General features: G+C 31.3%; 1 protein-coding gene and 1 long non-coding RNA gene across 4 annotated transcripts in view; both read left to right on the forward strand.

Annotated features, from left to right (window-relative positions):
• The first annotated feature begins 289 nt into the window (after nt 1–289).
• LOC130894272 (uncharacterized) lies at nt 290–4,479 on the forward strand. Of its 3 annotated transcripts, none has more exons than XR_009059308.1 (4): nt 290–2,920; nt 3,013–3,226; nt 3,288–3,711; nt 3,904–4,479. It is a non-coding gene; the product is annotated as an uncharacterized LOC130894272 (long non-coding RNA). The 3 variants fall into 3 exon arrangements; XR_009059311.1 differs by having other exon boundaries at nt 421–512; XR_009059306.1 differs by having other exon boundaries at nt 537–2,920; nt 2,989–3,226.
• Nucleotides 4,480–8,729: 4,250 nt separating this feature from the next.
• The window catches only part of LOC130894150 (segmentation protein cap'n'collar), a 189,641-nt gene continuing 182,234 nt past the window's right edge, over nt 8,730–16,136 (forward strand). The window contains exon 1 of the mRNA XM_057800759.1: nt 8,730–9,598. Coding sequence (XP_057656742.1) covers nt 9,176–9,598 — 423 coding nt within the window. The 5' untranslated portion in view covers nt 8,730–9,175. The remainder of the gene's footprint in view (nt 9,599–16,136) is intronic.

The raw sequence follows: 16,136 nt of genomic DNA on the forward strand, positions 1-16,136 counted from the left end.
GAGAGGAAATATATTTATGTACTGATAAGTATATCATATCACCTACAGCTAAGATTATATATTCGAACCTACAGTACGTAACAAAATGCATGAATCTCGTTTACAGTACAATAGGACGTAAATTATAAGCTTACACTTATCCGAAAGCGATAACGACGCTTTTTTCTTAAACTGCAGTATCACAATGTGAACATTATAGTTTGAATATAAGGTATAGGTGATTTTTATTAATTCTTAATAATTAATAAGAACAGTATCACAGGCATTGTTTTAAGAAAATTAAATATATGACACGATAATCTATATTCTTTCACTGTTAACCTATAGATATTACTTATTTCAATTTGTATTCCACTCAATATTTTTAATAAGCTTGGACACGTTTCAAGAGAGAGAGTAGCGTTAACTTTTCTAATTTTAGAAAATACGGAGTATTTAGACTTAGATAATAACAGCAATGACATTGAAAGAGATGTGAAAAATTAGTAAAAGACACAAATTAGCTTTTTCCAGTAAGCCAAATAATATAAAAATAGCCAATAATGTTACGTTTGTATTTTTGCTGTCATGTGTGTTTACATATACTAATTTTATTCACACCATAATATGATAGATCCAATTCTTATTCATTCATTCATTATAAATATATATTTTAGATGTGTCCAAATATTTGTTTGAAAAGTACATCAATCACGAAGCTTAACCCCAGAATTTCTCAATTGAGCAGAAAACACTCGAATAAATTTCTATTTGGTAATCATTATCACCATTATTATCACATTCCTTCGCATATTTCAACTCATACACCTTACTTCAATTGTGTAATAGATTTTAGGTGTTTTAATGATTTTTATTGAGTGAGTAGTTATCAGAGATTTACTCACTAACATGAAATTTATACTAATTTGCAATTTTAGAAGACAAAAAGCACAAAAACCGCAAGTCTCACTAACCTCTCACTTACGTTGCCTATATAAATTAAATATTATGGATGAGTAATTCTTAACTTTTAAATATCCAAAAATTAAAACTTATCCACTGATTTAGACATAGGGATATAATAGATAGAGTAGACATGCCGGTAGGATCATTTATGTATTTTTATCTCTTTCTTTCTCTCGTAAATCCACGATACACATACAACGGTATGCTGAATTTTCGGTTCAAATTTGACACGCCTCGCGCATGACGTCACGCTGGAGTCATAATATTTTCTTGGCCATTAAGATTAGGTTGGAGTTGTACATATGTACCGGGTTTGTGATACTTTTTTGTATTTAACGCCTATTATAGAGTTGACCTGTTATTATTTTCTCTTAAAATATTGTATTTTCTATTATGAGATCATAAAGCCTTTGCTATATGTAAAAACACTAATCGAAATACCAAAGACATAGGTATTGAATATTTTGATTTCCAATATAAAAGACTTGGCGAAGCAGTGGTCGAGAGGATAAAATTAATGTAAAATATGGTAAAGGAATGTTGTAAATCACAAAATAACAAACAAAATTCCTATTTTTTTTTCAATAATTATACTTATTTTATGTTATTAAACTTATAGAATTATCGATAAAAACGGTTTCAGCCTGGTTGAAAGTATTTAGATACGATACGTCTTATTTATTTTAGCACGTGTTTGTTCCATTTATTTCGAAGAGAATAATAAAGTTCCATATAATGTAAAATGTCTAGGTTTAAAACATTGTTTATTTACCTATGTGATTCGCTCAAATAAATAAAGAAAATATACCTATAATATATCAGAAACAATTTTATGAAATTGAATAATTTCATAATTTTGCTAATCATATTTTAAATAGACTCTTATTTCACGAAACATGCAAGAAATTATATTCCTTGTATACCACACGAGGCATTAAGAAACGTGAAATTTAAATGGTAAATTCAATAACCACATAAATAATACATATATAGACATGTCTTTGCATCAAATATTACTCTTGGAATGGAAATAAAACTTTATAACAGGCATACAGCATACATTATACTTCACATTTTGTTTCCAACGTGACGTCACATTAAACGAGAGAGATGAGGCGTGCCAGCGTATGCCTGCGTATAGGCTGAACGCCCCTGGCATCTTCTCTCTTTTCTGAAAGCCGAACACTATCACTTACATGGTTGCCTTTAGTATGCATACTCTATCTGCAATGTCTGTATGGATTTAGGTAGTTTTCCAATTCAACACCAGAGCGTACAACGTGACAAGATGTTTTTGTTTTCTTCCAATTGTTTTTGACAGGCGCATTTATAAGTCTATTTTGGTTGCTTTTTAGAAAAAGGTTTTGTCCTGTCAAAGTTATAAATACTTATTATCATTTTATTACTCTCTTATTCATAACAGCAGACTATAGTTGAATCATCATCACTATCATCTGGATAAGATGAAGTGTACATTGGTGTATTCACAGTGAACCTAGAAATTAAAGATTGCTAAGTCTGTAAATTTATCTGGAAAACCTGGAGTGAGACCAACGCACTCTACTGTCGCACTTCAAAACTAATTTGTTCCAATAGACAGTCTAAGTCTGACGTCACAAAGACGGGCGGAGCTTATAACTAAGATTATTTACTCGATATAGTCGCCATGGGAAACGCCCAAAAAAGTATTTCATGCGCTGTGAACACTTAGTGAAATGCACCCTCAGTATAGCGTGCAAAGATTATATACTCGACAGCGTGTTAGCAGAAGCTTAATAGACAGCCTAAGTCTTGACGTCACAGAGACGGGAGGAGCTTATACCGACTCCATACAATTTCGATGATAATGGTAAATGCCCATAAGCAATTTTTCATTTAGTGTTTTCGTGGTTTATGTTATAAAATAAGACTTTTCAGTTGAATATATTGTTGAAGGAACGTACTATTTAAGAGGTTTTTATTAGTTTTTCACCAGGTGAGTTAATTTAACATATTAATTCTGCTTTAAATCTTGTTGAGGTTATGTATATTTTATTTTTGCAGTACTTTTTTGTTTGTTTTTTGCAGATCCTTTTGTTGTTAAGAAAATAATGGCTTTTAAACATGTTCTAAAACTTTCCAGCATCAGTGCTTTTATAGATGACACAACAAAATTATAAAGAGGGGTGGAAACGCCTAGAGTCCACTCATGTGAAGAAAATGGACTTTGACTCTGATTTACAGGTAATCAGAGGGGAAGTATTTGCTATTGTGAAAGACAAAAGCTACAAGGTATCTATAGGTAGGTATATATGCCTTTGTTAGTGTAATATGGAATTAATCCGGTTATAATTTTATTGTAGTGCTTGTTCCAGGGGTATAAAATACCATCACATTGCAGCGTTGGCACTTTTTGAGCATTACAATATATCTATAACAGATAAAGCAGTGCATGGAAGGCACTACCTAAAACGAAGGTTGGGCCAGTGAAATCTGCAGAAGAGCTATACCCGCTAAATTTTCTGGAAAATGGATTTCCGGTAATTGAAGAAATAATTTCTTCCAAGGACTTTTTGGAGGCCACAGATAAACTGACTGTGTTCAAAGAAAAATGTGCTGTTGATGATCAGCTAATAAAATAAATATCTGTCACCCCTACTGGCCAGGTGTCAAATGAAAAATGGTACCTTGAAAGAAAATTTAGATTAACTGCTAGCAACTTCAGTGGTATTATTACAGCATGCAGGGGAAACAGATTCTCAGTGAGTTTGTTCAACACACTCTTGGGTGAGTAATAAATCATAAATTTATTACTTAGTTTGGTCATAGATGTTATCAATAATTTGCTTATTGAGCCTCTAAGATTGATTTTTTAAAAAGTAGTCTTTTCAAAAATGGTATTTTATGTAGCATTTTCTTACTTTAGGTTAATTTGATATACATACTTTTTTTATTATAATCAATTCATCATTTTTCCAGGTGAATACAATTTGGATGGTATCAAAGCAATCCAGTGGGGTAGAACTCATGAAAAAGATGCTCTAGATCATTTGAAGCAGATTTATAATTTGAATGTTCGGCCAACTGGAGTATGGCTTACAAATTCAGGACTTCTTGGTGCTAGCCAAGATGGAATAATTGGTGAAGAAGCCATTGTAGAAGTGAAATGCCCACAATTATTATCATCAAATTCAAGGAGCTTTACATATTTTAAAAAAGAAAAAATGTTACTTTTGTATTTATACCTTGAAGGAAACAGTTGTGACTATTGTAGAGTTTGACGATTCATGGAAAGAAAACATTTCACTCTTGGAAAAATTCTATATAGAACAATACTTACCAAAGTTGTTAGACAATTAAATAAAAATTTTTGACATGTTTTTCAATGTGATTTTAGGTTATTATGCAGTGTTTGCAGATAGAGTATACAGTTTGAAAAATCTTTACTATTCATTTTAGACTGAAAAGCCACTCTACAAAATTTTTGTTCAGAAAATTATGTTTTTTAATATAAATGTACAATGCCATTTTGTCAATAAAGATTTTTGAAACAAATTGTATTTGTTCACTTTATGAAAATTGTGGTTGGATTTACTGGCTTTTATTAAATTAGCAAAACAGTATTATTATTACTTTTAACAATAATTGTATTCATTAAGTCATTTATAAATTAAGTAAAATCTAAATATACATTTTTTAAATAAAAATTTCTAAACTTTTTACAAAAAAATAGGAAATATATTGCTACAATTTTTGACGAATATTTATATGCATTATTATGAACAAGGGTTTGAACCGAACCGGAGTCCGGAACGTTTTTTTCTGCTGAACCGAACCGAAACAAATACGTGAACGTGTTTTAGGAATAAGGTGGATAGCTAGTTCATTCAGAACTGTTATACAGTTTGGCAAAATTTAAAATCTCTTGCTGAACATTTTCATCAAGCCGCAACTGATTAAACTCGTTTAAAAAACTGATCAGAGTGTAAATATTGGTCTAAAAAAATATATCATGTCTAAACAGTTTATAATTAACTTGGCATTAATGTATGATGTTTTGTATGAACTTTCATCTTGTCTGAAGCGTTACAGAACAAAAGTGTAACGATAGTATATGCGGACAAAGTAATCCGTTGAACTATTCCCTATTTGGAATCACTAAAAAAGGAAACAAACTCATAGAAGCATCAGAGGCTGTTCAAGTGATGAAATTAGGAACATTAACTTTAACAGATAAAAAAAAATTACTATTATCAACAGAAATCAATTCCTTGTACGTCTCATTAATAATATGACTAGAAGACTACATACAGAAAATGATTTGATGAACGAATTTCGAGTACTAGATCCAACGGAGTGGCCAGCAGATATTGAAATTGGCTGTAGAGAAAATAAAATCCAGTCATTTTGCGCCAGATTTAATTTAACATCGCCAATGCAATGTATCAATGCATCTAGAGATTATATTGATACTGGAGGCAAAGTAATTCCTGAAGATGTAGAAATCTTAATTCGATACATAAATATTGTACCTTGCAGTTCGGCAGAGTGTGAGCGCGGATTCAGTAATATGAATATTATTTTAAATGAACAAAGAAATAGAATATTAATTGAAAATCTAGCAAATCTTTTATTTATAAAAATGAATGGCCCACCACAACAATTATTTAAACCAGATGATTATGTAAAAACTTGGTTAAGGTCTCATCGTTCAGCGGATGACAACAAAACAAGGAAAATTCAACCACAAGATCCTGAATATAATCCTATTTGGAATATTTTATAAAAACCATACCGCTCAGGGCGCGGTATTATCAATTGTATATTATAGGTACATATTTTCTCTTTTACAGATGGCTGAAAGTGCACCAAAAAGAAAAAAGGGGTCATGAGATCCACTTTAAATGCAAGCTGTTTTAGAAGCTGTAAAGAGTGGGAGAAAAATAAAGAAAGTAGCAAGATCATTTATGCTTCCGGAATCATCAATTAGAGATAGGTTAAAAAAAGGAGAATACTATGACCCTCGACTTGGCCGAAAGGCAACATTTTTAAAAGAATATGAAAAGGAGTTAGCTGGACATATTATCAAGTTAACTAAAACATTTTTTAGAATCTCACAACAACAGCTACGCAAATTGGCTTATGAGTTCGCGGTTGGAAAAAATATTAAACACATTTTTTCAACAGAGAAGGGCATGGCTGGTAAGTGTTGGGTGTATGCATTCCTGAAAAGAAATCCTGAGATCTCTGTACGAATTCTGGAGCCAACAAGCATGAATAGAGTGTTGGGTTTTAATAAATCTGACATTGCGTTGTTTTTTTGCAATTTAGAAGAAATGACAGAGAAGAATGCTTATCCAGCAAAACGAATATTCAACGTTGATGAAACAGGTATTACAACTGTTCAAAGACCTGGAAAAATGTATGCACCTAAAGGAATTAAGCAAGTTGGCAACATTACAAGCGGAGAACGTGGGTAAAATGTCACAGTTGTCTGTACCATGAATGCATCGGGAACTTCATTCATCCCACCCATGTTTATATATCCACGCCAAAGAATCAAACCAAGTCTCAAGATTGAAGGGCCTATTGGAGCAGAATATGAGTGTTCAAAGTCTGGGTGGATCACCGAGGAACTTTTTGAGAAATGGCTTCGTCACTTTGCCAAATATATTACTGCAACAGCTGAAAACCTCACTCTACTAATTCTTGACAATCATGCTAGTCACTTGGCTTATCAATTTTGCCGGGAAAACGGGATCCATATGCTATCTTTGCCCCCGCACACTTCCCATAGGATGCAGCCGTTGGATGTCACTTTCTACGGTCCATTGAAGACAGCTTATCATAAAGTGTGACTTATATATGAAAAACCATCCATATGACACACATTACTCATGATATTTTGGCTTCAATATTTAATAAAGCTTATTTGAGAGTAGCTTCGATGGACAAGGCAGTAAAAGATTTTGAAGTGACTGGCATTCATCCCATAAACTCCAACGTGTTTGACGATGATGATTTTATATCAGACCCAATTGTTGAAGACTTAACCACTCGAAACGAAAATTCATTCAACAATGACATAGCAACGGAAGCACTCTCTAGGTACAAATGTTGCAAATGAAACCGAACCTGTTGCCAGTACTTCGCGTAGTAACATTTTAGAGATATTGAGCCCAGTGACTCGAAAAATTCAGAAAATTAAAAGACGTTCAAAGAAACAACACTCTCAAACTTTGATCGTCACGCCACTAAAAGATCAGCTAGAAGATAAGGAGAGAAAGAGAAGATTAAAAGAAGAAAAACATGTTAAAGGAAAAGCTTTAGCAAAAGGAAAATCTGTGAAGAGAAGAGTGTTAATTTCTAGTAGTGAAAAAAGCAGCGAGGATATTCCCCTTACACAATTATGTAATGATGACGATGAAGATGAGATAAGTTCAGACAAAAATAATGAGAATACTAATGACATATGTAAATTATGTGGTGAATTCGGACGTAATGATGAAGTCTGATTTCGTTGCTACTCTTTTTCAACCTGGATCCACAAAGAATGCAGTGGAAAAGAAACGGCAGAAAATTATACGATGCGACTTCTGTTATGATTAATGTTAAGATTCTGTTAAGGTAAGCACTATACTAGTTATGTACCTACAATGGCTGTGAATTATGCCTAAATAAATGTTGATTGACCTATGTATCGCCTATTATTTTGAATGCACGCTATTCTCAAACCAGTTTGATAATGCCGCGCTCTCGTAAATTTTATTTTTCTTCCTTTATTTTTATATAGATGTTGTACAAAATAAATATTGTATTTAAAATTGATTGCTAGGTAACCTCTTATAATAAAATTTTAGATTCAGTTGATCTGATATGCACTAGTCGAAAATTATAGCCATATGCTCTTAAGGGCGCGGTATTATCCAACCCTCCCCTACTTATATAGTGGACCATAATGAGAATGCTATTTCATTTCTTGCCATTTGATATGCCAAAATATGTGGCACTTGTGTTGTATAGCCTACAGCATAGAACATACCCTACTTGTTCTGTGGTTTACAGTGGCTTGATAGAGATAGTGTAGCCACATGAGAGTGGTGGTAATTTATATTTTCAAATACTTAATCAAAAACTATTCAAGAGCTCAATAGTATTTTTAACTAAAAGAAACTTCGAAAATAAGCTATTTTGTGTCGTAGTTTGTGTCAAACATAGCGGACACACGGTCCCTATCAAGCCACTGTAATATATTCGCAGTTGTTTCCTTGCAAATCTGCAAAAGTTTAATAATTCGAATATGGTTTTGGACACATTCGTGCTATTGAGAAGATCCGTAGAAAGTTTATTATTGTATGTTTTGGGTTTAAAGTGACTCGATCTTTTGCTGTTGTTTTTAGGAAATAGTATATTACGGTGTAACTTCTACCATCAACTAGTATTTCTTTCAAATATAAATTAGAGCTATAACCATGAAAAAGCTTTATGATAATAATATATTACCTATCCTTAGGCAACATGTACAAATGTGATGTTACATTAGGATAAACTCTTTGTTTTTAAAGTTAATTTCCTTTGTGTGTGTTGGGGCTACATCTCTATTATGACTATTTTAGTAAAATTTGAGTAATTAATCGCGCTATCTAGAAAATATGCAAATACACAGAAAAATAAAAGTAATTTTAGAGTAGTCTGCCACACTTTTAGAGTAAACAAGCAATTAGTACTGTACCCAAACAAAAACAAATGTATTCAGTCAACTTTAAAACACGTAGGTTTCCCCACTTTTATAATCTCATCGTTGCGCATTTCGTTGTGAACTGTTTGTCGTGAGCTTTGATTTTTGATGACTTGGAGATTATAGGCATCGTGGTTAATAATAGAATAGTCTACAATCTTTGTTTCTAAAGTGAAGTGTTTATATGATAAACTTGTGAATTAATTAATTGTGTACATCTGAAGAAATGTCAAAAAATATTGAAGAATTTAAATAAATATGTAGGTGAACTGCGCGTTCTAACCACAAAATCTTAGTGCCGGTTTGGAAACTGTCATTCCAGTGGACTATCAGCTGACTATATTTTTGTTTACAAACGACTATGCGGATCATTACTAAACAGGTTTAGAAAACTCAGTTTTCTAGTAATTTCTAAACGATGTCAGTTTGCAAACAACCAAAAATTGTTTTCGATTCTCATTAATTTGAAGGTTATGTTGATTTTGGTTCAGTACAAATAAAAACTTTACGAAAATGTTGTGCCTCAAAAAAGTGTACAGAGACGAGCTCCTACAACTTGCTCTATTATTAAGCATCTTAAGAGTTAACCACGATTCTATATATGACAATATTTACGATAATTTGGATTATGATAATGGAACAAGCTGGAGAAGTATTACACCTGCTGTTTTAAGATCTCATTACGTTAACCCGAAAAGTTTGGATTTAGTCCTATTAAATTATCAGAGAGATTTGTTTGCTGATCTAAATTCTTTAGGCAGATTTAATAGAGACACTTTCAGGCATTCAAATGTTACGACTTATTTGCTTAATATTGACCGAACCTCTCCAGGAGCTAACAATGATCCCTTACCGAATGTTCCTCAGAACCAAACTGAAAATGTGAATGAAGAGGCTTCCAATTCTTTGGAGATGGGAATAAATCTTACACAAGAGGTTAGTAATTTTTCTTTACAAACTTATTTATTCAGAAATATGACTAAGATTTTCCAATGAGAATACATAATACTTGAATAGGTAAACCAGTAATTTCATATTAATTTCAAGTTGTTCAAGTATTCAAATATTATTCTTTAAAAATATTTCATACTATATTTGCATATATATTTACATCCAGTAAATCCATAATTGTTGTTAATATTAACTTTGATTAGACACTATAACGATATAATATGGGCTTTATTAACAATTAGTGCAGGTGATTCAAAATTTAATATTCTAAATAGTTTCTGCTAAAGTTATTCTGCTTTCATACAATTTCTTGACTTTGTTGCTATAATACTTTATTGTAGTTTTGCATAGTATGAACTTTTATTTACGCAAATGTAAAAAATTTAGGAATATCACCTACATACATCTATATATTTCTGTATCATTAAAAATATGTTTCATTTAAAATGGTTAATATATGAATAAAAAAAATATTCTATAACTTAGAGAATTTCAATAATTTGTTAGTATCATAGATGAATTCAGTGTCATAGCATACCCACTTTAGAAAGAAGTGCGAAATATGTGTTTAATGTAATTAATTTTTATATTTGAATATCCATAAAAGATATTTTATTATGAAAACAATGTGAATTATTCAAATAATCAATAAAACATAGTTTTCAACCCTAATACAGAAATTACAACATATTGCATACTGTTGAGGTTATAAGTATTTACATAGTACCAGTATTTGTTTGATAATATAGAATTTTAGGGTTTAAAAAGGTTATTAGATAAATATTCAACTTCAATAATTAGCATAATAGGTAACACTATAATATTCAAAAATATAAAGTGTATATAGTAATTTATTTGAACTAAAACAAATTCAGGTTAAGGAAATGTGTGATAAGTTTTAACTGTAGGCTTAATTGTAGAAAATAAATATTTAAAATGGTGTTCTGCATGTATTTTTTCAAAGAAGAAACACATTTAAAAATAATGAGATACTGTTTAAAACACAAATATTAATTATATCAATATACACTAGGTTATTTAAATATGTTTCAAGAAAGACTTTTGTTTGTTTGTGTGCAATTTCACCAACTTTGTATACACATAATGTACTTAATTTATCATATCTCCACATTAAACCTACTTGGTTTAAAGTGGAAATGTATACTTTAAATCAACCTTCAGTAATAATTTATTATTACTCATAAAATTTGTTCAGTACTTAATACTTTTTTACAACAATATGAAGTGCAATACTGTCTACTATTTCCAAAGATATTGTAACAATAACTTCAAAGAATAAAAATAAACCTGTTAAATTAATTTATTGGGAACAAAAAATATGATCAAATTTCAGTCTTCAATGCAGTAAAAAACTATACCAGTTTATGATTTTTCAGTAACAATTGCATTATTGCATGCAATTATCATTATTGTTTTCTATATGTTACTAAAGAAGTTCAATCACCTCAATTAAGTTTTTACTTTGTTCAGGTTCAAAATTTCCTAAAATGTACCATATGTACTAGAATAAGTAGGTTCAAAATGTGATCTCTTGTTCCTATTGTGTTCAGATGTACATAGCAGTAGTAGTAGTTCCTTACTTTTTGAAATTATTATATCATCCTGTCGTATGCATACCTATAATTACTACTATCCTCATTTATTTTTTACTAAGTTTTGCTTCAAAAACAATAGAAAAGGGATTGAAAATAAACTGAGTTGTAGTTTGTGAATTATACTTTGTCATACATCTCAGTAACTTGATATTTTAATGTGTGATTCCAAACCACAATTGTAGAACCTGTAGATACAGTTTATCATGTACAATCATAAAAGTCTTCTGGACACTAAATGACGTGTTGGTAAGGTTAGTGGATGCGAGTAGAAAGCTTTGGTAGAAATATGTATTTCATGACATTGGTGACAGAAGTTATTACTTCCTTTTTTTCGGAGAGATGAGTTCCAGGAATATGCTTTGGCACCATATAGTAAATTAGATTTAGATAAATTTAGATTGAAATTGGTCCAGTATTTGCTTCTATTGGAGAATTGCTGTGGAAGTTGAGTGAATAGATTTCTTTAATTGTAATATTAGGTTTTAATATGAATTACGTATGATATCCTTGATTCATTCAATATTCAAATCATATTGCAATGAACATTTCTTAAGATATTCCGATTTAAGAAAGAAATATTTAAATTTAAACTCGTTATTGGGGTTATTGGATAATCAATTAATATTTTGTTGTAATATAGAGAGAAAATAATTTTTTAATAGTTTTATATATAAACAAGTGCAGTGTATATAAAATTCAGATAATAGAAAACAGATATTGTCTGCATATATGGTTGTTATATTTAAGATTATGGTTGTACCAAAATGTTTAGTTGCAAATTACACAGCGTAAAATGGGAAGGTCTATGCTCGGCATCACTATGAGGGATGGGATAAGGAATGACGAATTGCGCAGACGATCTGGAGTTAAAGATATCCTAGACCAAATACTGAGATAAAAATGGCGGTGGGCAGGACATGTTGCAAGGATACAAGATTACCGATGGACCAAAAGAATTCTAGATTGGAGACCGAGAACAGACAGACGAAATCCAGGAAAACCCCCTACGAGATGGACTGACGATATTAAAAGAATACGAACAAATTGGGTAGCAACCGCTCAGAGCAGAGAAAACTGGAAGCATTTGGAGGAGGCCTATGTCCAGCAAGGGACGAGATAAGGCTGAATGATGATGAATGAAAACATTTAATTATGATGTTCCATACCGAAAAAAGATTAGATTTTATCAGGTTCCTCAATTTTTATGAACTCTATTGTCACTAACTTGAATATATGATTGAGACATTGTACAATAAACACGTATCTGGTATCATTATCTTACCAAGAGTCTTGCAATTGAATCAATAAATAAATTATACAAGTTCAACTAGCAAATTTTTATTTTTTAATTTTAATTTAATTATATATCAACGAAGCTTCATTATAACAAATTATATAGCTACCTATTTGTTAAACAACCTATAGATCAAAGTTTATTTTTGACATGATAAATTTGTTTAAAATCATTTCTATAAGAAATTTTGTGTATTGTGTTTGAATTTCAGAAAAGCAAAGTCAAATATATGTGAATCAGTGGTATTTTTGATTTGAAATTTGAAAAAATTTGGTACTGACAAATGGCATTGTTAGAATATTGCAATTTTTAAGTCATACTGAACTTAAGACTATTTTTTGATAATTTTTGAAAGTCATCAAAAGAGCCCTAAAATCAAGAACATTAGATGCATTTATATATATATATATATATATATATATATATATATATATATATATATATATATATATATATTAGTTTTTTTTTTAATTTTTCAAGGACAGATACAAATTTGACGTTTCGACCTGTTGCGGTCCTTATCAAAATATGACTTGATACTGACAATTATTTAGTTCTTTTTTTATTATTGATAGCTTTCTCAATCTATTGAACCATTTCTAAAAATTCTCTTTTTCGTGTATTTGATTCTATTTCAAGTATTTCTGAATCTTCATAATTTATGATTTTTTTTTGATATTTCGTGGTTCGTTAATGCATTTTTATTTTTTTTTATCGTTTTGGTTAGTCTATCAGTTTAGATTAGTCTATTCTCTAAATACTGAGATGTCTGCCCTATGTAGATACCGTTACAATTAGTACAAGGCAGTTGATATATAATATCACTTCTTTTGTTTTTTTGGTGTTTTAGATTTTAGCCAAACTTATTACCACTTTTTTGAGACATAGGATGAAATGAATTGAAGTCAAATATCTTGGGTATCAAGTTGGTCGTATACCATTCTGTTCTTATGTTATTGTTAATTTTATATAATGTGACATCAAGAAAATTGATTCTATTATTTTGCTCAACCTCGATTGTGAATTGAAGTTTTTGATTTCTACCTATGTTTCAATTTGATTCTTTGGTACAGCAGAAATGCAATCATGTACAGATCGACCAACATAGCTTTGCCTCTGAGATGCACAAAGGATAAACAGAAAGGGTTAGTGTGCGGCAAAGACCGACTTTGCCCTTTCACCGGAAAGTCAAATCAAGAGAAAAATTTTAGTCGAAACCGTTGATTGAATGCAGTACCTGAATCAACGTCGAAACAAATTTGGTATCGGTTGACGATAACGATAAAACAGTAGAGGATAGGAACCCCAACATCCTTATTCATTCGCAAGTAGAATATAATTAAAGGAATTATGCATAATATGATAATCCCGTATGCATAATATGTAATCCTAGTCAAAATTCATTTAAATAAAAGTTGAGGATTAAAACATATCGGATTATGAGCAAGTATTTGGGAAAAATGAATAACCTTTAAATTGATGATTATTTAATGATTAAATGATTATTTAACAATTATTAAGAATTTTTTGAGTACTACTGCCTATAGATTATAATACGACTTCTCGCCCACTGTTGACACAATCTCAGATTGGTTTTCGTCAGGTAGTTCTTCGATTCCGGATAGATTACAATCTTTATCTTCCTGTTCTGATTCAGTGTCGCTATCCTCATCATTTAAATCAATAACCAGATCATCTACGATAATGTCTATTATGGGTTCATTCATCATGAAATCGTCCTCAAATTTCTTCGCTCTTTTGCTAAGAGATTTCAACTGCTCTGGAGAAAATTATTTGAAAAAATCATCGTTGAAATTAAAAGATACATTTTTATTTGCAACATAGTCTTTGAGTTCGACCCAAACCGATTCGATTGGATTCAAATCCTGATGATACGGTGGTATTCGCACAACGTTATGATTTGCTGCTAGAAAAAGCAGCTTATATTTTGGCTTATAGTCCTTTATGAGAGCTTATAATTCAGGTTTCAGCATAGTTTTATTCATTGGAATATTTCTCTCTAACCATGAATGCATCTCGGATTTGGGCATTAGGCACAAATCTATCTTCTCCACCTGCATGTATTATGATTAAACGTTGCCCTTTACAACAGGTTTTTTAGACCATAATCGGTATTATCACTTTAGCCTTTTTGGTGCGTGTGTGTAGCATGAATATAAGTCTCATCCATGTAAATAATAGGTCGACCCTCTTCTCTGTAGGTCCGCATTTTTTTTAAGAATTCTATTCTCAGTATTCGAATGGGCTGGCCCTCCATTAATATTTTTCTGTTCGTTTTCACCTTCCTCCATCCAATTCCGAGTTTATGAATGTTTTTTCTCAAAGACTCTTTGCAACCATATCGCAAAAGATATTTCTATGAATTACCCTGAGCGTAGGAATTCTTTTTTCTGTGATATGGAAATTAACTATGCACTTACGTAAAATAGCCAAATCAGCATCATCCATTGTGAGGTTTAAATGTTTCATTCTCTTTTTATTTGGAGTTGAAAACGTTTCCTCTTCACCTTCTATTTTTTTCATCTCTGATTTAGTTTTCCTTACGGTTCTTACGCATACACCTGTAGCCTCTGTTACTTGTTCTTGAACCTTCGATAATAAAAAATAATTATTAGTACATTTTGACTTATTTCTAACCTTCGCAAGAGGAATCCTTCCATCTGCCTGCATAAATCTTAAAACATTGTTGACAATTATTCTGCTTTGTCTTTTCAGAACTTTGTTTTTCACTTTACTGTTCAAAGGCATTTTCAAAGTAACGAACACAGAATTATCACAACAGTTCACTAAATCATTTATGCACTCACTGTACTAACCGATGTTGACTGCACGAGATCCTCGACATTAATGAGCTCTCGACCCACTATATATATATATATAATTAATATATAATTAATTTCTTATTTCTTAGACCTTTTGATTTATTTATTCTTTTGACGTTTCGGCTCCTTTTGAGTCTTTATCAAAATATATTTTGTTATATTTCAATAATTATTAAATCAATAATTTAAAAACAGAATAAAATCAAGAGCATTTAGAAGCATATACAGTATGGTGCAAATGAAAGGAATAAATTCGTTATTTCGTAAACCGGCGATTTTAAGGAAAAATCCTCAAACCCGTCGATTTTTATTCTAAAAAGGGCTATTCGTAAGGATACCTTTCTATTTTTGACGTCATCTCCACGAGCTAAAATACAATGAGAAAGACGTGCCCCGAACTCTTCTCGAACCTTCTCCATAACTTTACTTTTCAAGTATCCCCATAAAAAGAAATCAAGAGGAATCAAATCAGGTGACATAGGCGGCCATTCTATTGTTCCTCTTCGACCTATCCACCGATAGACGTTGTTCAAATAGTTGCGCGCCAATACAGGAGGCGCACCATCTTGCTGCAGCCATAAATCATTACTGTTTGGAAACATCCGGTTCAATTCAGGTAGCAAGAAGTTTTGAAGAAATTCTAAATATCGAGGACCTGTTGAGGTTTCTTCGAAAAAGTATGGCCTAATAATCCTATTATCTATTATTCCCGCCCAAACATTAACTTTCTCTGGGTATTGAGTACGGTACTCTTGCATCCAGTGTGGATT

The sequence above is a fragment of the Diorhabda carinulata genome, chromosome 1 (assembly GCF_026250575.1).
Source record: "Diorhabda carinulata isolate Delta chromosome 1, icDioCari1.1, whole genome shotgun sequence".
In the NCBI taxonomy this organism is placed as follows: domain Eukaryota; kingdom Metazoa; phylum Arthropoda; class Insecta; order Coleoptera; family Chrysomelidae; genus Diorhabda; species Diorhabda carinulata.